Below are 24,924 nucleotides of genomic sequence, written 5' to 3' on the forward strand. Positions count from 1 at the left end.
AGGTCTGTCAACTTTCGGAATTCCATCAAATTTGGCACGCTGAGATTTGAAGGAAAACTGGTGTAATCGGGCCCCTCGCTTTACTTACTTACGTTACTTTACTCACATGGGCGGAAGGCGGGAGTTATTTTGCTGACTGCGAGGTCCTTGAAAAGTGTTGCCGCCACCTGGAGAGCTTCAAAAGAAAGCAAAGTGGCCACTCAAATGCGGGAATATCAACAAATCTAGCGGAAGAGCTTCAAAAGGAAGCAAAGAAAGTTTTTCCTAGAGTTTCGTCGCTTCCTGCGGTGAAATCCCTACGTCCTTGCTTCCCGCGATCAGGAAACAAGCACTACTCAATACAAGCGTAAGAACATCAACCCTCATCAACCATGAGCAAAGTCATGGCAATTTCTCCTTGAGGAGGCAGAAGTTAGAATAGAAGCTATATAATGTGTTTCTTTGTGGACTTGTAATTAGTAGGGAGCGCTGCAAATTTGAGACTTGGAAAAACTCCTTAGATTGACGTCTATATTTTTAAATTGATCAGCTTATTGACGCGTACGCCTAACGATGCGATGGAAAGTGATAATGCAATGCCGTTTTCGAGGTATGGAAGAGGACCAGAGTTTCCCTTCCCTGACGAGTATCGGCTCGCCACAGTCGAAGAAGTCCACCGGGCCATCAATCAGAAGGAATTCCAGTTCATGAATGAAGAAGTCCTCCGATTAAAAGACGGTTATCTCGAAGTGACGAATCCAGATAATTTCAAGCTACGTAAAAGATTTACATACCTCGAAGAAAACTTGTCCAAAAGAATGCAGCAAAAACTTGCAGTGCCAGCTTCCCGTACTTCAAGTATGACTGCTATAATGATTGTCCGATCCCTGCTCGTCGACGACATTGTCTTTGTTTCGTTAAAAATCGGCCATGGAGGCCCGAGGGATTTTGTTCTGTATTTCTGACTAGATTGGTCCATGTAATGTTGTCATGAGGTAGAAATTGCATTCGATGCTGCTGTTGCGCTTCTGTACGCATGTGAAGAAGAAGACGAAAAGGAGATAAAAAACATGCTTGAAGACTGTACAAGCTGCGACGAACTAATCAACACCAGATCGTCGACATCCTTGAATGGTGGAACAGCACTCCACTATTGTGCCGGAAGTAACAAAATGAAAGCGTTGAAGGTGTTGTTGTCTTGCAAGGGCTCAGATCCGTCCATGAAGGATTACGACGGCGATAGTGCCTTAGTCTGGGCGGCAGCGGCCGGATGCACGGCGGGCTTGAGAGAGCTGCTGATTCGAGAGGATTGGTCCAGGCAGTTGCTGAACGCACAAAACTATAAGGGACAGACACCTTTAATGGTTGCCATCGAAATCGGTCAGGTCGACGCCATCAACTTCCTTTTGCATTCTGAAAACGTCCAAGTAGACTCCATTTCTCACGATGGTGGTACCATCCTACACCTGTTTGCTGTGAGCGATGCACACGTGTATCGTGGAAACGGTCCAGGGTTGGATGTTGTGAAGAAGGTAGCCAGTGAAGGAAGGGGGAAGAATCTTGTCCACGTCCGCAACCATCTACAGCGGACTGCACTGATGTGCGCTCTAAAGACAGGGAGCACGGAGGCTTGTAATTTGCTGCTGGAACTTCAGGACAGTGGAGATGACACTGGAGGTAGAGGTGAAATTGAAATCGTAAAGGAAGGTGAAACGTCAATGCTGCTGGCTGCTGCGTTCGACTGCTACGACAATAGCATTTTGCACTTTTACGCAATGGGTGGTGCGAAAGATGTCGGGCCAAGGTTGCTGATGCAAAAGGGGGTGAAGGAACTGGTAAACAGAACTAACTGTTTCGGAGAGTACCCATTGATGCTTGCGCTGAGATCAGGCCATTCGGAGGCGTGCATGGTGTTGCTAGGGGTGGAGAACATAATTTTGGATTTCGAAGATCAAGACAAGAACAGCGCTTTGCACATGTACGCGTCTGGAGGTGGAGACGATGCAGTTTTCGAAGCTCTGATCAGGCAGCCTGAAGTGAAGAAATCCTTGAACGCCAGCAATAGGAGCAAAGAGACTCCATTCATGCTGGCTCTCATAAAGAGAAACTCCTCTGCGATCGAAAACCTACTGGATCAAGGGGTGGAAGTGGGTGGAGAAAAAGACAATGGAGATAACGTCCTGCACTGTTTCGCGGCTGGGGGTGTTGAGCGGCCTAAGGAGATATGGGAAAGATTGAAGGGCCGTATTGACGAGGGGGTGATGAGCAAGTACATCAACAAGCCTAACGACTATGGCTACACTCCCTTGATGTTGGGACTTGCACGTAACACGGAGGAGGCTTGTAGACTACTGTTGCAAGGCAGAGACCATTCCGCGATGAGAGAATGGGAAGGTACGAAGGACGGAAACACTGTTCTGCACTGCTATGCGCACAATAATAAGGTGGCAGGGATGTTGGGAGAATTGATGAAGCGTGAGGGCGTGGAGGGGTTGATGAACGCACGCAACACGCGAGGCCGGACTCCGCTAATGTTTGCGCTTAGGGAACGACAAGAAGAGTGTGTTTTGAAGCTGTTGGACAGACTTGGGGGCAGCAACGTGCAGAGGCAACTGGGATTCAGAGACGACGACGGCACGACTACCCTGCACTGCGCTGCCTGGAGCAGCGAGCGAGTTTGGAGAGAGTTGCTGCGCGCGGGGACGAGATTCACCAAGGATGTCCTCAATCAGCGCAATAAAAATGGGTACACGGTACTCATGGCGCTAGCTTCTGCTGAAAATTGGAGAGTGATGGAACTGTTGCTGTCCCCCTACGCTTCTTCACTAGCAGGAGAAGGGGCAGCAGTCAAGCTGGACTTGCAAGACGAGGACGGGCGCACAGTGTTTCATTATCTCGAGGGAAAGTACGTGTTCGATGCATTGTTGCAAATATCACGCCAACACGGAAACGAAATCGCAGCCGAGAAGAAATTTGTTCTCCAGAGCGATTCACTAGGGGTTACTCCTCTCATGATGATTGCTGCCACAAGTGACACTGGCAATTTGTTCGAGGCATTGATGAGTCAGTTGGACTCGCCCGAAGCAAGGCGAGAAGCAGTAGTGGGCACCTCAAAATTTGGTGGAGTCTTGCATGCCGCGGCCGCGTGCGGGAACACCAGCCTTTGCAAACGTCTAATCGCAGAGTTCGGGGAATCACTCCTCACCATCCAAGACGAGGACGCAGTTACACCAATCTTCTTCGCGGTGGCAAGTGAACAAGTAGAGACAACAGCGGCCTTGATAGAGGCATGCGCCGTCGACGACAGTAATTTCCTCCACCCAAACAAAGCTGGGGAGACCATTCTCCATTTCGCCTGCCATCAAGGCAATTCTGCCCTCTTGAAGCAGCTCCTTGCTCTTCAGTGGATCAAGCCACGTTCCAAATCCACACTCTTGAACCACGAGACACATCGCGGTGAGACTGCCATGCACATGGCGTGCAGACAAGGCCACACCACCATTGTTCGTGTCCTGCTACAGCATAGCCCGGAGCTTTTCCACAAATCTGACCGCACGGGAAGCACTCCCATACACGCGGCTGCTGCCTTCTGCAAGCCAGATGTAGTGAAGCTCTTACTGGATTCTTCCCCTGCTCAACGCCTCAATCTCCTGATGGCACGAGATGTTGATGGCCGAACACCTCTGCATCGGGCTGTCGCACCCATTCTGCCCCAGCCCAAACCTGATGAGGATGCGGTTCTTGAGGTTGTCAAAAGTCTTCTTGACTACGCCAACCAAGGCGGTTATAAACCCCAGCTCTTGTGGGCATCCGCAGGGCCTATCGTAGGTACAGCTTCTCAAAGTTCCCAATTATCCAAACTCCCAAAGGTGTCTAAGTTTCTTCAACAGCAAATGAAGGACGCTTTGAATGAAATGAAGGATAAGAGCCTCCTTGAAGACGCACTCCAAAGGCAGGACTTTGACATGGCCATGGAGTTAATCAACAAAGGTGCTGATTTTGCAACCATTACCGATCCAGGTATGACTAATTACTCACTCCCAATGTCATATAACACTAGATACCAAAGCCGAAATTCATAGCCATGGATGTGTTCCTGCAGTTGCACGAACAAAGCTCCAACGAAAGCTCGTTTTAAGAGCATCCGATCAACCTTCCCCGACGGACTCAATTGGTATTACTTTAAGCATCTCTCTTCTTTTATGCATTATGTTTTCAACCTAGGCCTTCCATGAAGGTATGAATTGTACCTTTCTTGTACTAACGAGCTTGTTCATTTTTAAGAGTACCCAAAGTTCTTATGTAACATTATATGCTTTCATGGTTTTTTGTACAAAGGACAACTCTACGTGCTTATCCTTTCTTACAACATAGCCCATTCCAAACTTATAAAATGCACATGCGAGTCACTTTCCATTTCAAGAAGACCAGCGTGGAGCATTCTCAGAACACCACTCATAAGAGACGCTATTCTACTTCTTAAAACTATTTAGATCAAATCATCGTTCACTTTTTTAGCAATTCTAACTATATTATCCCACATAGTCACTTGCCACGTGTTTTGGAAGTTAGCATCCCTCTACGTTGATCATTTATATTAACTTATCAAGAATAGGCAAAGAAAATCCCTGCTTTCTTCCCTCTTTCTTCCTGATCATTGGGCGTTTTTTTGGGCTCCCAAAAAGAAATCTTTTCATCTAGATTGTGCTCAAAGGATTTAAGACTTCATCTAAAGTGAAAAAGTACATATCACATGACCTTTGGCAAATTTCTCTTCGAATAGTACCTATTTGGAGGCTATAAGAATTAGCAAAAGCATAAATTGTTGTCAGGTTGCCATTCATATAAATATCTTTTGATCTTGTATAGCTTCTTATAGGTTGACTTGCTCCTTTTTTAAAATCATAAATCAATTATGATTGTAGCACTTGCTTGATGCTAGGCTCATTTGGAAAAACTTTTGCTTACTAAAATGATGCTATTTGAAAAATGAAATGAAGATCTTGAGAAAACGGAAACATAATCAAGAATTTAACTTGTTAGTTTCACATGTTGTTTTTAATTCAAGTACTCCCACTATATCTGATATAAATCACAGGACGAGTAAGGCTAGCAAAAGGCATTGCTGCATTATTGTTGGATCCATTCACAACAACTCCTATAGTAGTGGGCGTTTATGGAGCATGGGGGATGGGAAAATCAACAATCATGTTACAGGTGTGATCATCGTCTTTTTGGGGAAAATTTTATACTTAATTTTTTCTATAGAAAGGACACAAAATTTTTGACTTCTAACCTAGATACCTACCAGGTAGAAATATCATTATTGCAAAGTGTTGCTCAACAAATGTTAGCCCAAAATACCCATGGAAGTGAGGACAACTTTCCTGGAATACAGAAGATAAACCTCACGAAACAAGGAGATAAACTTAAAGATGACATAGCCAAGGTGATTAAGGCCTCAAGCAAAGAGAATGGAAGGTTTGAAACCATGGTGAAGATTTATCAAATGTGGGTTCAATTCTGTTTAAAGTTACAAAAGGTATGTAATCTATTGGCAACACACTTGTACTTGAATTTTGATTGATTCAACAATATCTTACCCTCCCCTTTATTCATCAAGCTTTTTAATTGGAGTGATATATAACATTTTTTCCAACATGTTTGTCGTAAGCTCTCCTCATACTCTCGCATACATAGTCACACATGCATACTCACTCATGGTACTGTTAGGATGATGATCCCCCTTTAAATCAAATTTTTTTTGCAAAGAACCGTTTAAATCAATTATACAAGCACTATATAGGACCGCTAACAATGTCTTGGATTGTACCCTTTACAACATGTTACATATATGCGTCATGTCCGTAGAGGTTTGATGTTGATGTCCAAGGTCATTTGGGAGCTTGGTTCATCATAACAACACTAGTATACATAGGTTTCCTTTGCATCGATACTTTAGTTTTCTTCTAAATCTACATAATTATCTCTTTTGAAAGAAACTCATCAATGTCATACTAGCCCTTACATAGTTGCTTGTAATATCAAGTGCAACTTGTCATTTATAATACGTAAATGTCTAATTTTCATATAGATTTTAAAAGTGTACCTATACAATTAAGGGAATCCCCTTGTAAGTTGCATACTATAGTTTAATGCATTACACTCACCTTGCTCATTACAATAAGTCTACCTTTGAGCAGGAGTGACCTTTAATTACTATATGGCCCATAAAGTCTAATTAAAACAATTAGCATAATATTTACTTCAAAAGTAATCTTTCTCTTATAACATATGGCTGGAAAGTTTGGCCCCGGCGTTGTTCAAAGAATTCTATTAAAGAACGATGATGCATTTTCTATAGGTGGGACCAATATGGTAAACGATAAAAGATGGAGTATCTAAACAAAAGTTGGTGTTAGCGGGCAATCTTTATTTCTAGCCAATATAGCACACAATAGTTACAAACCCTTACCGGCTCATGCCAAGTGGTGGAGGAGTCGTGGAGCCATCTTAAATTCTCATCCAATCTCCTATGGTGAGTGATTGTGGGAGGACTTCATTCCAAGGGGCAACATATCTAGGATGATTAGGTGGGAGAAATTGATGGTGATTCTCATAGATGACCTTATTCAATGCGTCTGCCTGTGAGGCAACTAGCGAAGGACCACAAACAAGACATGCATGGTAACCCGATGTAGTGAGACCTGAACAATAGACACAATTAAGAGTTGAAGGTGGGTTTAGGGTGCCATATCCTTTGCCTATTCATATTTAGAAGTGCAATGCTTACCTGAACACTCACAACAAGACAAAGCACCCATAGACGTGCACATCGATGCGTTTATTGAACTAAATAAACAAATTACGGGCACATCTATTTGCGCGTCTCGAGACCCGCGTCTAATTGCGCGTCTATATATCAAACTCACGCGCATATAGACGCGCACTTAGACGCATAAATAGACGCGCTTATAAATGCGTTTATAGACGCAAATATAGATGCAAGTCGAACAGACAGACGCGTATATAAACGTGTTTTTAATCGCACTGATAGACGCGCTTTATTTTTTTTAATTTAAATTTTACAGAATGCTGTGTATGTTGTGTATGCTATATAGTTACAAGAATCCCATATCCACATTGTGTAATTCAATTCTTATAGCCAACCCCATTTTAATTACAATTCCAAATAAAACATTACAACTCCAAAACTCAATAAAATTGAAAGATCAAAAAGTGCTTGTATATACATATAGCACGAAGCTAAGCCATGTCATGTGGCTTCAAGTACAAAAAATAAGAGGAGTGTATATAGAAGAGGCACAAAGCCAAGCCAGTGGCTTTAAGTACAAAAAAGAGTAGCTAGCACTACTTGTATGACTAATCTATGTTCTCCAGGTCCTCGCTCCCTTCCACGCTCCCTTCTACGCTCCCTTCTGTGCCTCCTTTCTCCTCTTCCTCGTCGTCTTGTGCACGGGCCTGTAAACAAGGGACACCATATATCAATGTATGAAAAATCAAATCTTTACTTATAATTTTGGCATTATTTAATTACTTTCAAATACCTGGGGGGCCGCTCTAGTAACCCGAGTATACTGCTCCTCAGTAATCAACCCGTCATCATACAAGTGCCTCCATGTATCTCCTCTGCGATGGTGGCGGTGGTAGGCTGTCTCCACAGGAGTAGGGTATCTGCCCACGATCTCAAGCTGCATGACGACACACTTTGCGGAGGGATTAGTACAAAGAAACAACCTCCTAATCTCGGGGGGGTCACTATGTATAAACCCTCTATATCACGTGCATTCAAGGCCTATATTTAAAGTCCCTTATCTGTAAAAAATTTCATTAATAAAATGTACCCCTTTTCTATACAAATCTGTAAATTTTTTCCAAAACTATTTTAAATAGTCCCTTATGTATATTTATTTCTGTAAATTTTAGAAATTAAAAAAATCCTTCTGTTGAACTCACGTGATAGGGTTACATATGATGAGTGACCCCCCTGAGCTCCTAATAAACTACATAAGCAATATAATTTGAGATCGATACTTACAAATTGGGCCTCCCATGATTCAACACCCCTTGCTCTAAAATGCGCGCTTTCATATTTCTCCATCTGGATCCTCCGTGCCTCCACGTGCTACAGACTGGGATCCTCCCTCGCTGACTTCATTGCCTTCTTCCACTCACGCTTGTGAGTGGTGTGGGGCAGGCCCCTTGGTGGTTGACCTGCCTCAAGCCTGGCAAGCTCCGCTAGTGCTTGCCTCTTAAGCGAAGATCTTTTATTGCCAAGTATCGTAACAATCTTTGACTTGGCCCATTTATCTGTGAATTGGCGATTGGGGGGGTTAGGATACCTAGAGCGAACAGTAGTGAGGGTCTCATCAGCCAACCTCTTTGGGTGGTCTTTGTAGTGGATAAAGCAATCTCTATAATTGTTAGCAATTACAGTGCGCATGAAGGCCATGATGTCCTTCCCCCGCGCATCCATTAAGATGCCTCCTGTCTGAGTGATGTCATAATAAATCGTACCATCACACAGAGGCACATCTAAATCATCTGAATCATCATCCTCCCCACCGCCACATGGCCCAAAGCACTGTGCCATGCATCCCCCACCGCTCTCCCTGCTACTACGCCTGCTACCCTGTCGTGTCGAGGTCGTATGCTGGCCACTCGTAGCTGGAGACTGCACGGGACTACGTTGACCACTCGTAGCTGGAGAACCGAGTCTCGATGGGACAGGAGTACGTCGACGGCTCGCCGAGACAGAAGGACCTCCTGACGGCATGGGGGAAGGGGCATAAGACGGGATGGCAGAAGGGACATAAGACAACATGGGGAAATGGGCATAAGACGGTATGGGGGAAGGGGCATAAGACGGCTGTGCTGACTCCACTGGGGTGATCTCAGGCAGTGTGGGGTGGCTTGGAGTTTGTAGTGCCGACTCCTGGGGAGTGTTTAGAGTACGCGTCATATACCCGTATAACTCTGCAGGACTAGGAGGGTGCCCTAAAAGGTTATATAATTCCTTCCAAATAGATTCCCGGGGATCAGGTGAGCTGGAAGCGCTTCCTGGCCACATGTTGAACTGGACAAAAGGAAAAAAATCTATTACTGATGAGCTGAGAAGAAAGGGAAAGGGAAGAGAGGCTTACTGTCAGAGCGCGTCTATAGACACGTCTGATTTGCACGTCTATAGACGCGTCTAACAGAGCGTCTAATAGAGCATTTAACAGAGCATCTAAGAGAGCGTCTAATAGAGCATCTATCTACGCGTCTGTCTGTGTCTGCAAACAGGCTAGACGTGCATTTAGACGCACCTGTAGACGCGCATTTAGACGCGCTCTGAGACACGCCTATAGACGTGCTCCGACAGACAGGATTCCTAAAAATGAGAAAAGGACATTGCGCCCGACACACAAACGTGACACTGATACCTAGATCATGCGCTTCTTGGATACGAGAAAGTACAAATCTAAAGAGAGCAAACTTCCAAACAAGATCAACTGCAAAAAGACTTACTTGGAAAGAGGTATGGAAGGTTCTTGTTTCTTTTTCAAAGTTGCTTCTCCTCCTTGTTCGTCCTCCTCTCCTTTAAGCTTAGAGGTAAGTGTGGGTGCCTTCCTCTTAAGTGTAAGCTTGGAAGTAAGTATGGGAGCCTTCCTCTTAAGCATCGAAACTATGGATCTGCTAATAAGGAAGGAAGTAAGCCACGCGAAGTATAAGTAATGTGAAGAAAAGCAAAGCGAGCGGCGTGCTAAAAAGCAGGTTTAAAAGCCGCGTCTATAATCGTGTCTAATAGCACGTCTATAGGCGCATCTAAATACACAGAGTAGACGCGCCTTTAGACGCGCCACAGAGTTTAAATTAAACATTTGAAGAAGAGCAAATTTGGTGGGTTGTTTGTTTGTAGGATGTCTTCATCTTCAACAAGTAGCTCCAGTGAGGATGAATCCCTCTGTATCCACCATCGCAAAATGTGGTTGGAGCAAAAAATCAAATGTCTGTGTGATCGATGTCGAGGAAACATGTATCGTGCATGTAGAATTACACTCAATCATATCTCAAAGTATGGAGAATGGGATGTGACCGTAAACAGGGTAAGGGTTTGTAAGTTAAGGTTGATTGAGATACCTATGGGTGTTCATATGTTTGAGTTATGATCCCGTTTTAATTTAATACAGGATGCAGTGCCACACCCACATATGTTACCCTATGCTCGCCGTGAGGAGGCGAAGCGTCGGCGATATGAGGTGGGATCTTCAGGAGGGACCGTTACGGATGCATGGAGTGATGGTGATAGTAGCCCTCCGCCATTACCTCATGAAGCTGTGGAGGAGGAGGTGTTTGATGATATGGTGTGGGATTTATATGTCCATCAAGGGAGGGATAATAGCATGGAATAGGATGATCTTTTTATTGCAGCATCGACTCCACTGTTTGAGGGGTGCACATTCTTTGTTCTACGTGCCTCCCTTGAGTTACTAAACTTGCAAACCATTTATGGATGGAGCAATGCAAGTTCGAATGCATTACTGAAGTAAGCTTTAAAGTCGATTTTGCAAACATGGTGAATTATGCTAGTGGGTCGATTACTCGAATGCTTTTCCTCATTTATGGTCTTCACGTGCAGGCTATTGTGTAAAATGCTTCCAAGGGAGAATAAACTACCGACCTAAAGAGATATGGCAAGGCAACATGTGACCTCTCTTGGAGGATTAGATTACAAGTGCATCCATGCATGTGTCAACAATTGCATTTTGTTTCGTGGACTACATAAGGATGCAAGAGAGTGTCCTACTTGTGGAGAGGCAAGATATAGAGTAGATCTCAAAACCTTGGATGTGCCTCATAAGGTATTGCGACATTTTCCCATAATCCCTCGCATCCAACATATGTTCAAGTGCAAATCTATTGCAGAGCTCATGTCATGGCATTCCTCCCATCGATCAACCGATGGCAAGTGGAGAACTCCCGTGGACTCTCCTGCGTGGAAGCATATTGCAGACACATGGCCAAGCTTCAAGAAAGAACCTAGGAGCTTGAGACTTGGATTAGGTATGGACGATGTGAACCCATTTGGTCTCAAAAGCACGTCTTACAGTGTATGGCCAGTGGTATTGGTGAATTACAATCTTCCAGCCTCTATGGCTATTAAGAAAGGACATGTTATGCTGTCCCTTCTAATTCCAGGGAAACATAACGTCAAAAACCCCGATGTTTATTTGGAGCCTTTGATTGACGAGCTAGAGATACTTTGGAGAGGTATCGAGGTGCATGATGTGAGCAGGCCTCCCTCGTCACGAGACTTCAATTGCAAAGCAGTCTTGATGTGGACGATGCATGACTTCCCAGGCTATGGCGAGTCTTCAGGTAAGCATTCCATTTTTAATTATGAATAGGCAAAGGATGTGGCACCCTAAACCCACCTTCCACTCTTAATTGCATCTATTGTTCAGGTCTCACTACATCGAGTTACCATGCATGTCTTGTTTGTAGTCCTTCGCTAGTTGCCTCACGGGCAGATGCATTGAATAAGGTCATCTATGAGAATCACCATCGATTTCTCCCACCTGATCATCCTAGATATGTTGCCCCTTGGAAGGGAGTCCTCCCACAATCACTCACCGTGGGAGATTGGATGAGAATTTGGGACGGTTCCATGACTCCTCCACCACTTGGCATGAGCCGGTAAGGGTTTGTAACTATTGGCTGGAAGTAAAGATTGGCTATATTGGCTGAAAGTAAAGATTGCACACTAACACTTTATTTTGTTTAGATACTCGATCTTTTATCGTTTACCATATTGGTCCCACCTCAAGATCAATCACCTACTTGATCCCATGCATATCTTCAAGAATGTGGCATCTACCATTTGGGAGCATTTGAATGGGACACGAGATTCAGCAGGCATAAGGGAGGATCTACGTACCACAGGGAGGATGCATGAAGCTTGGCCTCAAGAGAGACCAAATGGGCGTGTTTTTTTACCTCATGCACCGTGGATGTTATCAAATCTAGAGATGGCGACAGTGAAGCACGCTATTACTACAATTCGTACTCCCACTGGATGCATGAGGTGTTTGAAGGGAGCCTTTACAAAGAGCAAGAAAAGAGGTGTAGAGCAATTATATGGCTTGAAATCTCATGATTGGCACAAGATGCTCCAAGTAAGTATTTTATGTGCATAATATCTTTTTCCTTTCAAAATTGTGAGTGAATAGCTATAAGCAACTAATCAACCACCTCCTCGTGGGTTCAGTTCATACTACCTACTAGCATTTCACGTAGTGCATCGAAGGACGTGAAAGATTGTATTTACAAGATGGGCAAGCTTGTGAGGTATGTGAGCTCAAAGGAAATAGATCCCACCACGCTTGAGAATGCTCGAGTTATGTCAGTGGAGGCGGTTTGTTTAGTGGAGGAGGCATTTCCACGTTCTATTCTCACAAGCCAACTAGATCTCATAATGCATTTGGTGGATGAGATTGCTATATGCGGTACTATACATGCACGATGGTTGTTCTTCATGGAGCACTTCATGAAGACCTTAAAGGGCTTTGTGAGACAAAATGCAAGACCCGAAGGTAGCATGGCCGAGGGTTGGTTGGTACAAGAGTCACTTGTATATATTTCTGAGTTTCTTGTTGATGTGGATAGCTCTCTCCCATGACTATGGAGAGATGATGAAGACCTAAGGATGACCTCTATTGTGCCTCAAGGAAAAGGATGCAACAAAGTAATAGACACGGAGTTGCATAATAGTATCAACCTCTTTTGCGTGCTTAATAGTGATGTGATGAAAAGATGGGTGACAAGATACGAGGATGCAAAGGCAAGAAGACAAGAAGAAAGGGCCCTCTTTCGTACAACCACGGATCTCGTGTGCCATACCCTCAGTATCTAAGAGCACTTCCAAAGGATATTTATGTGGATTGGCTACTTGATGAAATGGAGAAAGCAGAGAAAAACGAGGGGATGCATATCACAATGGAAGAATGGGAGTATGCTAGGGGATGCATGAGCAAGGTCGGTATATAGAATATTATGCATAAGTTAGGAGCTTTCAATAATTTAGATTGCTTATTTAATTGATTTTTTCTTGGTGTAGTGCACTATGTTCAATGCTATATGGTGTGAGGGCAAGCATTTTCGAACACAACGGATTGATGATAAGAGAAACACAAAAGATTGCGGCGTCATTGCTAGCTTTGAGGGAGCCAATGGAGCCATGGATGATTATTGTGGCATAATCCAAGATATTATTATGCTTGACTTTCGATGCTTCTTTGTGTATGTTTTGGATGTAAAGTGGTTTAAGGACGTGGTGGAAAGAGGCCCTAATGCAACAATCAAACGCCATGCAAGTGGCTTTGTAACTATTGACTCCACAAAGTTTTGGCAAAGTAGGAAGGACACACTAGTACTACCGCAACAATGTGAACAGGTACTGTGCACACATATAAAAATACTCGCTTTTAAATATTTGATGCAAGAAAAGTAACATGATTGTATTTGTGTTTGAATTAGGTTGTCTATCAACCAATGGTGGATAATAATAGATGGTGGCATGTCATACCTATTATGCCATGCTCCAAAGTGATGTATAGTACATTTACTAATATGGAGCATATGGAGGATGATCATGGCCATGGATGTGATGATGACCGTGATACGAGAGAGGAGGATGATCATGAGATAGGAGATACAGATATTGAGGCCATTACCTGTGAGGACGAGCCTACCATTCGAGATGCTGATTTCGATGAGCACATGAGTGGCACAAGTAGTAGTGGGTTGAATGTATTTGTAGATCTAAACACTTGTTTGGATTTTGAAGTAGATAGTTTGGCAAGGGTTGATCTCATTGAGGATGAGATTGAACCGTAGCCCCATAATTGATATTGGCAAAACTATTTTACATATTATCTCATTGTCCTCATCTCACTTAATTCTTGTATATGTGGGCTTGCAAAAAATTATGTGCTTTCGTAATCATGGGCCTTGTTTGAAAAGCAATGATGTACACCAAATTCTCACTTTCTGTATTCTCTAGTTTGCGTCTATCTATGCGTCTAAATGTGCGTGTAATTCTCACTATAAATGCGGTAATACACGTGCAAATAGACGTGCTAATAAACGCAATGTTAGACGGGCCGGTATTTTCTTAGGTTAGACGTACACATAGACGCGGTAATTTACATGCAAATAGACAAGCTTTTAGACGCGCATTTAGATGCATCCATAATTCCTCTACTAAAGCAATGTCTATAGATGCGCCCGCTATTTTGCGTGTCTACCAAGCGCGTCTATAGTTGCTTTATGTTGTTGTGACTCGCCATAGCTTGGGAAGTCATGCATCGTCCACATCAAGACTGCTTTGCAGTTGAAGTCTCGTGACGAGGGAGGCCTACTCACATCATGCACCTCGATACCTCTCCAAAGTATCTCTAGCTCGTCAATCAAAGGCTCCAAATAAACATCAGGATTTTTGACTTTATGTTTCCCTAGAATTAGAAGGGACAGCATAACATGTCCTTTCTTAATAGCCATAGAGGGTGGAAGATTATAATTCACCAATATCACTGGCCATACACTGTAAGAGGTGCTTTTGAGACCAAATGGGTTCACACCGTCCATACCCAATCCAAGTCTCAAGCTCCTAGGTTCTTCCTTGAAGCTTGGCCATGTGTCTTCAATATGCTTCCACGTAGGAGAGTCCACGGGAGTTCTCCACTTGCCATCGGTTGATCGATGGAAGGAATGCCATGACATGAGCTCTGCAATAGATTTGCACTTGAACATATGTTGGATGCGAGGGATTATGGGAAAATGTCGCAGAACCTTGCGAGGCACATCCAAAGTTTTGAGATCTGCTCTATATCTTGCCTCTCCACAAGTAGAACACTCTCTTGCATCCTTATGTAGTCCACGAAACAAAACGCAATCATTGACACATGCATGGATGCACTTGTAATCTAATCCTCCAAGAGAGGTCACATGTTGCCTTGCCATATCTCTTGAGGTCGGTAATTTATTCTCCCTTGGAAGCATTTTACACAATAGCCTACACGTGAAGACCATAAATGAGGAAAAGCATTCGAGTAATTGACCCACTAGCATAATTCACCATGTTTGCAAAATAGACTTTAAAGCTTACTAAGTAATGCATTCAAACTTGCATTGCTCCATCCATATATGGTTTGCAAGTTTAGTAACTCAAGGGAGGCACCTAGAACAGAGAATGTGCACCCCTCAAATAGTGGAGTCGATGCTGCAGTAAAAAGATCATCCTGCTCCATGCTATCATCCCTCCCTTGATGGACATATAAATCTCGCACCATATCATCAAACACCTCCTCCTCCACGGCTTCATGAGGTAATGGCAGAGGGCTACGATCACCATCACTCCATGCATCCGTAACGGTCCCTCCTAAAGATCCCACCTCATATCGCCGACGCTTCGCCTCCTCACGGCGAGCATAGGGCAACATATGCGGGTGTGGCATTGCATCCTGTATCAAATTAAAATGGGATCATAACTCAAACATATGAACACCCATAGGTATCTCAATCAACCTTAACTTACAAACCCTTTCCATGTTTACGGTCGCATCCCATTCTCCATACTTTGAGATGTGATTGAGTGTAATCCTGCATGCATGATACATGTTCCCTCGACATCGATCACACATACATTTGATTTTTTGCTCCAACCACATTTTGCGATGGTGGATACAGAGGGATTTATCCTCACTAGAGCTATTTGTTGAAGATGAAGACATCCTACAAACAAACAACCCAAAAAATTTTGCTTTTCTTCAAATATTTAATTTTAAACTTTGTGGCGCGTCGAAAACCACATCTGTCTATTCTGTGGTGCACGTCTATCAGCGCATCTAAAACCGCATCTGTCTATGCTGTAGTGCGCATCTAAAACCACATCTGATCTATATAATTAGATGCGTATATAGACGTCGCGCTATTAGACGCATCTATAGACGTGACTTTTAAACCTGCTTTTAGCGCGCTCGCTTCGCTTTTCTTCACATTACTTATACTTCACGCAGCTTGCTTGCTTCATTATTAGCAGATCCACAGTTTCGATGCTTAAGAGGAAGGCACCCACACTTACTTCCAAGCTTAAAGGAGAGGAGGGCGAATAAGGAAGAGAAGCAACTTTGAAAAAGGAGAAGAACCTTCCATACCTCTATCCAAGGTAAGTCTTTTTGCAGTTGATCTTTTTTGGAAGTTTGCTCTCTTTGGATTTATACTTTCTCGTATCCAAAAAACACATGATTTGAGTATCAGTGTTAAGTTTGTGTGTCGGGCGCATGTCCTTTTCTACTAGAAAAGTCCATCTGTCACAGTGCGTCTATAGGCGCATCTCAGAGAGCGTCTAAAACCGCATCTACAAGCACGTCTAGACACACTAGACGCGCGTCTAGCCTGTTTGTAGACACAAACAACTGCGTCTATAGACGCGCTATTTTACGCAAAAATAGACGCGCTAATCAGACGCGTCTATAGACGCACTTCGACAGTAATCCTCTCTTCCCTTCCCCTTTCTTCTCAGCTCATCAGTAATCATCTATTTTTCTTTTTTCCAGTTCATCATGTGGCCAGGAAGCGCTTCGGGCTCACCTGATCCCCGAGATTCTATTTTTAGGGACTTATATAACCTTTTAGGGCACCCTCCTAGTCCTGCGAAGTTATACGAGTATATGACAGGTACTCTAAACACCCCCCAAGAGTCGGCACTACAGACTCCAAACCACCCCACACCAGCTGAGATCACCCCAACGGAGTCAGCACAGCCCAGCCAGCTACACAGCGCAGGCCCATCTCCCATGTCGTCTTATGCCCCTTCTGCCATGCCGTCTTATGCCCTTTCCCCCATGCCGTCAGGAGGTCCTTCTGTCTCGCAGAGCCATTGGTGTACTCCTATGCAGTCGAGACTCGGTTCTCTAGCTACGAGTGGTCAGCATAGTCTCGTGCGGTCTCCAGCTAAGAGTGGCCAGCGTACTAGCTCAACACGACACGGTAGCAGGCGTAGTAGCAGGAAGAGCGGTGGGGGATGCATGACATAGTGCTTTGGGAGGGGTGGTGGTGGGGACGATGATGATTCAGATGATTTAGACATGCCTCCGGGTGATGGTACGATATTCCATGACATCACTCAGACAGGAGGCATCTTGATAGATGCGCGGGGGAAGGACATCATGGCCTTCATACGCTCTATAATTGCTAACAATTACAGAGATTGCTTTATCCACTTCAAAGACCAGCCAAAGAGGTTAGCTAGACACGACACGGTAACAGGTGTAGTAGCAGGGAGACCGGTGGGGGATGCATGACACAGTGCTTTGGGAGGGGTGGTGGTGGGGACGATGATGATTCAGATGATTTAGACATGCCTCCGGGTGATGGTACGATATTCCATGACATCACTCAGACAGGAGGCATCTTGATAGATGCACGGGGGAAGGACATCATGGCCTTCATATGCTCTATAATTGCTAACAATTACAGAGATTGCTTTATCCACTTCAAAGACCAGCCAAAGAGGTTGGCTGATGAGACCCTCGCTGTTGTTCACTCTAGATATCCGAACCCCCTAATCGCCAGTTCACAGATAAATGGGCAAAGTCAAAGATTGTTACGATACTTGGCAATAAAAGATCTTCGCTTAAGAGGCAGGCACTAGCGGAGCTTGCCAGGATCGAGGGAGGTCAACCACCAAGGGGCCCGCCCCACACCGCTTGCAAGCTTGAGTGGAAGAAAGCAATGAAGCCAGTGAGGGAGGACACCAGTCTGTAGCACATGGAGGCACGAAGGATCCAGATGGAGCAATATGGAAGCGTGCATTTTGGAACAGGGGGTGTTGAATCATGGGAGGCCCGATTTGTAAGTATCAATCTCAAATTATATTGCTTATGTAGTTTATTAGGAGGTTGTTTCTTTGTACTAATCCCTCCACAAATTGTGTCGTCTTGCATCTTGAGATCGTGGGCAGATACCCTACTCCTGTTGAGACAGCCTACCACCGCCACCATCGCAGAGGAGATACATGGAGGCACTTCTATGATGATGGGTTGATTACTGAGGAGCAGTATATCCGGGCTACTGGAGCGGCCCCGAGGTATTTGAAAGTAATTAAATAATGTCAATATTATAAGTAAAGATTTGATTTTTCATACATTGATATATGTTGTCCCTTGTTTACAGGCCCGTGCACAAGACGACGAGGAAGAAGACAAGGAAGGAGGCGCAGAAGGGAGCACAGAAGGGAGCGTGGAAGGCAGTGAGGATTAGTCGTAAAAGTAGTGCTAGCTACTCTTTTTTGTACTTAAAGCCACTGGCTTGGCTTCGTGCCTCTTGTATATACACTCCTCTTATTTTTTGTACTTGAAGCCACATGACGTGGCTTAGCTTCCTTATTTTTTGTACTTGAAGCCACATGACGTGGCTTAGCTTCGTGCGATATGTACATACAAGCACTTTTTGAGCTTTCAATTTTATTGCGTTTTGGAGTTATAATGTTTTATTTGGAATTGTAATTAAAATGCGGTTGGCTGTAAGAATTGAATTACACAATGTGGAAATGGGATTCTTGTAACTATATAGCATACACAACATACACAGCATTCTGTAAATTTTATAAAAAAAATCATAAAGCACGTCTATTAGTGCATCTATAAACGCGTCTATATACGCGTCTGTTTGTTTGGCAAGCGTCTATTTTCGCATCTATAAACGCGTTTATAAGACCGTTTAAAAACGTGTCTATGGACGCGTTTAACGATGCATTTATCTATTTTTAAAATTTTTAAGCAGAGCGTCTATTTAAGCATCTAAATGCGTGTCTATACGCATGTGTGTCTGCTATATAGACGCGCCGTTAGACGCGGGTCTCCAGACATGAAAATAGACGCACAAATAGACACGCCCGTAAGTTTTTTATTTAGTTCAATAAACGCGTCTGTGTGCGTGTCTATGGGTGCTTTGTCTTGTTATGGATGAAGAGGCCAAGCTTCAAATCTTCCTACGATCACTAGGTGAGCACGCACAAGTAGATATGTCGAAGTGACACAACGAGCAACATGGCTCTGATACACTCTCTTTTTTGAAAGTTTTATAAGGTCATGTGCAAGAATCCCTCATTCACTCTTATGCTGTGACTCATGAGTGATATAGTGATGCAATGCACCTCCTTGGTAGGAGAAATCAGGTAGTAGCAGAACAAAATTTATATAATAGTCGTGAAAGAATTGGTAGAATAGTACTAGATCCTCCACATACCTCACGCATCTTAAAAGTAAAAGTTGATGAGGTGCATACAAGGTTAGCTATCATGTTGGAGCTTGTTGCAAATCCTTTATTTTTATGGACAAGGCGACGGGTGGAATGTACAAGTAGTAGCAATCATCATGTGGACTATTTGTAATACAAGGCGCACAATTGTGTGCATAATCTGCCTAACATTGATATATTCAAGATATTTGATGAGATGCTTCTAACGAAGCATGAAGGATCTCATTCATCTTCTCAATGGCATCCATGCTCCTCTTTAGCCTATGCATGTAAAAAATCATGACTTGTGACATTCCTTGAATCTTATCAACTAAAATCTACAAATGGCTTCATCCCAAAGGCTATGTCACTAGTGGATGTGAAGCATGCACTTTTAGTGTTGAAGTAGCAATTGAACTCTACATTTGCTCAATGATGATGCCTTGCAGTTCTATCATCATTAGAGCAAGCTATTGCCCCTTTTCTCAACAATAGCAAAAGCTTCCCATATGCTTTAGTCTCTACCCTTTTTGGTATTGTGCATATGTGCACTTCAAGCATAGCATCATGAAGCTTAGCTTAGCCACTCCTTGAATGGTTGAACTGGTTGATTATGTGTAAGGTTCTCCTACACATAGAACATAGTTTTTCCAAGGGATGGATAAGGTTGAAAACCTTAGTCTTTAGAATGAGTGTAAAAGAATCTTTAAATTTTGAAGGCAATTCACATGTACATGACTACTATGGCCATTGATACATCATCACGGAGTGTACCATCATATTTATGCACGTACCCCAACACATGGTACCTTGGAAATGACATCGAACCATAGGAGACATTACCGGCCTTGAGGGGAGATCCTTCTTTAACATTTCTTGTGTGCAAGAATTAGTTATAGGCTTTGGAGTCATATTGTCTACCGAGTTCAAAGGAAGGGGAGTATTATGGAGAAACGTATTTATGTGTATGAATGGTTCTTCCAGGTTAAGCCTGGCCGAGTTTCAAGATGTCAGGGCCTTCATTTCCTACAGCTCTAAGTTGTCATGCATCCATCCTTTGACTTAGAGCCTCTAAGTCATGTTTCAGTCTAAGGGTGATCAGCTCAACCTTTAAACCATGCTCGAACTAAAGCCTTTGCATTGGCATGAGAAACATGTATGGTTTAACATGGCTCAATTTGGAGGCCATGATGGACCTATTTTTGGTTTTCCCTCAATCATAAAACCTTGCTTTGAAGGGGGGTTTGTTGGGATGATTCATAAACAAAGGTGCGGGAAGTAGTCCTAGTGAGTGTCCCAAATTGTGTGGGTGTGATAAGGTTATCCTTAGCCTACAAAATCAGACTCCTTGTATTTGCGAAATCATCAATATTTGCCTCTGTCCTAACTTGCAACTTGTAGTCCATCTCTCTATTGTTCATTGTTGTTATTGTTCATTGTTGTTCTTTGTTGGCTATGGAGATCTTCTATCCTCCTTAGTTAGTATTAGTATTTGATATTAAGTGAGAACTATTGCGTGTTACCTACTTTTAAGATTCGAGCCAAAATAGTACTAGATTTTAACTAAATTACATGAAATCTAAACCTATCCATTTAAAAACGTAATAGTTTAATATAAATTTTTGTTTTGGGGATAATTCTAAAAAGGATTCATTGATCTTTAAAATGAAATCTCTAAAAAGAAATATTTAATTTTAAAATATTGATAATTTATCAACCAAAGTTTTTAATAAGATGCACTTTGTGATGCATATTGATTTGTTATAGATTAATATTTATGAATTTGGGTAGATGGTAAGATTGTTTGTTTTAGAATTCTTATTTTCATAGAACTCATGACTTCTGTACAAGGTATGATGAACACTTTAATGAATATAGAAGTACATATTAAGACAATCCACAAATACTCTAATAGGGAGACTCTCTTTGAGATGAGAAGCACTATATGTGTCAAAGTTTTTCTTCATTGAATTAATCAGTGTTACCTTCATCTTTTTTCCCTCCTACAGGGAGAGTTGATTATATTAATACTTTATTGTAATCTTTCAAATTTGAAACTTTGTATCGTTTACATTTGGAAGCCTCATCAATTAGATAGTTTAACTATGAGTTTTAAACCCAACAGAATTAAATCAAGTTTAAAGAGGAGGCCTCGTATCTAAAAATGATAAAATAAAGATATTATTTAAATAATTATAATCTTTAAAACTACATAATAGAATATATTAAAGCTTGCTACATAATGGATTAATAAACATACTTCAATTCATTATTTAAAAACATTCTAATAAAATACAACTTAAAATTATAATAATAATTTTTTTTTCAAGAATCAAGATTTGTGAAAACATAAACTATGAAAGAAACAAAGAGAGCTCATATTCAATAAAAGAGTATAATGTCATTACATAAAAAATGTATTGCATAAAAAACTGAAAGATCTTAAATGTCATACAACTATTCATGAGGTCTCTCAATTGTTTGTTGGGTTGTTTGCTTTGTAGATTTTGGGACAGCCACTCCAGGAGTTGCTTCCTCAAATAGCTATACGAGCTCAAATTCTTCATTATTAAAGGCAGGCTGATGCTCTCGAGATGAAAACTATTTTGTGGCATTGTCGAAACTATATTTCGCTCTGACTTCCTGATCAACATCACATTCATTGCACAGACCTAGTTTCCAAGATGAATGCAGCTTGCAAAGAATCTATCTCAATAGCAATGCAATTCGTATGCTTTTGCAAAGCACATAATGTAGTTGTTCTTGTCCCCACAAAGAAATCACACACCTAATCATCTTCAAGTGTAAATAAGTTAAGAAGCTCATTGATTAAATGTTGTGGTTTCTGCTATGGATTGATAAATAATACATGCTTCATATTGGTCCACCCTGTTTTAATCAATAGTTATTGCAAATAAGAAATAGCAACAAGTATGCTATGATTTAATCAATAGCAATCACAAATAAGGAATTTGATGATATACTTACTATTGTTTTGAATGCAATGAAGAATGGATTCAAGGACTCAAATGCACTAGAGACATGATAATCTATTACTATCTGCTCCCAAGATTGTACATTGAGCCGAACCATCATTTGCTCTTGCATTCTCATATAAGTCTTATGGATGCAATAAAAACACACAGTAGGTTATACATAAACCTCTTATAACACATAAAGTTGGGACATCTCATCAAGGGTGAGCTCTCGTGAATTGACCCAGGCCAATGTAGAAAGGATGACCTTTTCATCCTTTATTCCCAACACTATTTCATTAATTAATTTGGACTTTTTCTGTTGTTTTTGGACGAAGCCCAAAAATCGTTCCCAAATGAAAAGTTTACTTTGTGAAAATATCCTTCCGAAATCAAAATTTTACTTTCTGAAAATATTCTTCCCAAATCAAAAGTTCACTTTGTGGCACTATCATATTCACATAAAAATCTTGTTTTTTCAATCTATACTTTTGCACTAACATGCAAGAATTTGAAATAATCCTATTTTAGAAATTCTAGCTATTCCTAAGTTATTTGTTAATTTAATTATTTTTAATGTTTTTCCTTAATGTGATAAATTTATAAATCCATGAAAGGCCATAAGACCCAAGTTTTGTATTGAACCAAAGAATTATAATAGCAATTATAGCTATTATTATATGTTTATGTTGAGGGACGTTGCTCTCAGCTGGAGTCTTTGTATAAAATGATATAGATTGAACATATGTTTATAAAATTGTTGCTCTTAAACAACCTGAATTTGTGCCATCTGCATTGACTCCCCGTTGTCTTATTGCTCAATGTGACAGTCCCTTGCCAAGTGCCATCTGCATTAACTTCCTATTGTCTTGCCAAGCCTTGCCCCTTGGGTGATATCCAGTGCATATTTTGACTCTCATTTGACATAGGAGGTGATGACTCAGTAAAGTTGCACCTAGTAGTCTAATAATATATGATTATAATTGTCAATTGGCTTCTTACCTAGTACCCAAATAAAATCCTTCAGTGGACTTCAATACAAAGCTTTAATCATGGACATTCTTCATTTGCACTGTCTCCTTCTACTTCCTCCATGGCGAGCATCCTTCAAAATTCATGTATATGCAAAATACTTTGTTGTGGTATTTTTATTTTTCCTTCTACCTCATATCCCATGCGCTTCTTTGATTTCTTTGCCCTTGAATGCCAAGACACTATGATTGTCTCCGTCGAAACTTGTGAGACCACTTCATCATTTGGTACCCACTCCTTCATTATACAATTAGTATACAATGTGTTGTTATCCATATTCTCCTTCCTACCCTTTGGCTCATACCATACCGCTATAAATATTGTAGCTCTCCCTTGATCATCTCTTTGCACAGCAACTACTTTTGCAACCCAAAACTTCACATTCTCATATTCATCATCTGATGGCCGAACCACAACAAAACAATCAACCTCTATATCTACTTGTGGCATAAACTCTCTCTTCTTCGGTCCACAATATGGACGTGGGAGTAATGATACAAAGAGGATACAAATTCATTTTCAAAGACTGGAGCTGGGCGCAAATTGTTATGAACATTTGGCCAAAATATATTGCATTCTTCCTTGACATCCTTTGAGCCTCGCATCCTCTCAAGGTCCTTTATTAAGTTTCGTGTCTTGTTAATTAAAGTGGTAGTGTGTTCTCTCCAAGTAGGCTTCAAATCAGGATATCTCCGGAGCATTCCTCTTTGTATGTAATAAATGTTTTTAATCCTTCTATTTCACAGTTAGACCTCTCATTGAATTCTTGTATAGGAGCCCATGTTGGATACCTTTCCTTGCTGGGAATTGATGTTAAGAGACTGTAAGGTTCTTCAGGTTCCCATTTTGTATCATGAGAATACTATTGCCATTGCATTACGGGTTTTTCATCTTTAAAAAAAAAAGAGAGTAGTGTGGATTGGTATAACCTATCAATGCATCACCACCCATTTGTATGAAAGGTAGAATGAAGCTCTTCCAATCATGCATTCTTTCGAGCCTCTCACATATTGTACTTTCCTTACGACCACCAACTTGCCTCCCACATCTTCTTACCAAGTCATCTATTGTCTCCACATCCTTGCATTTAAGCTCTCTTGAGACTGTGCTAAAAACCTGATCGATATCCTCATGTGTATGCCCAACATACAAAAATCCACATTCGACCTCATTGAAGAATCAATGAGCATCTAGCATTGAGCAAAATGCAAACATGAGTACATTCTTATTTTCTCGCCAGCAATTATTAGCTTGTATTCTCAAAGTCGGTGGTAGGCCACTTTTTTCTGCATGTACATTGCGAATTGCCTTCATAATAGATGTTACAACTTGATTGCTATCATGTAGATGCAAGAAATCAATCCACATATCTGCAAAAAGCTTAATTCCATGCACTAACACTCCACATAGATGTGTCTTTAGAAAGTGCTTTCCTTGTAATTTAGGTGGAGTGGCAACAAAACGACGCAATGTTGTTGTATTCTGATCCATGCCATCTACAATAAGGCACATGTAGTCATTGGGATGTGAAATAGCTTGCTCCTTCCAAAATGTAGTATTTTTGTCTGGAATGTCGAATAAGGTCATGATGAGATTTTTGATTTTTTTTGTATAATTCCCTTTGATTTGGACATGT

The 24,924-nt window shown here is 41.8% G+C and overlaps 1 protein-coding gene across 1 annotated transcript; it reads left to right on the forward strand.

Annotated features, from left to right (window-relative positions):
- Positions 1 to 269: 269 nt before the first annotated feature.
- On the forward strand, positions 270 to 20,319 carry LOC147896839 (uncharacterized). The gene is made up of 7 exons (XM_087381162.1): positions 270 to 346; positions 566 to 837; positions 979 to 3,999; positions 4,082 to 4,153; positions 5,078 to 5,196; positions 5,291 to 5,521; positions 20,266 to 20,319. Exons 2-7 carry the CDS (start codon positions 576 to 578, stop codon positions 20,317 to 20,319), a joined length of 3,759 nt encoding a protein of 1,252 aa, XP_087237288.1. The 5' UTR covers positions 270 to 346; positions 566 to 575.
- The last annotated feature ends 4,605 nt before the right edge of the window (positions 20,320 to 24,924 follow it).

This window comes from Dipteris shenzhenensis, chromosome 11 (genome assembly GCF_047967505.1).
Source record: "Dipteris shenzhenensis isolate YYH24624 ecotype China chromosome 11, Dip_SZ_1.0, whole genome shotgun sequence".
NCBI classification, from domain to species: Eukaryota; Viridiplantae; Streptophyta; class Polypodiopsida; order Gleicheniales; family Dipteridaceae; genus Dipteris; species Dipteris shenzhenensis.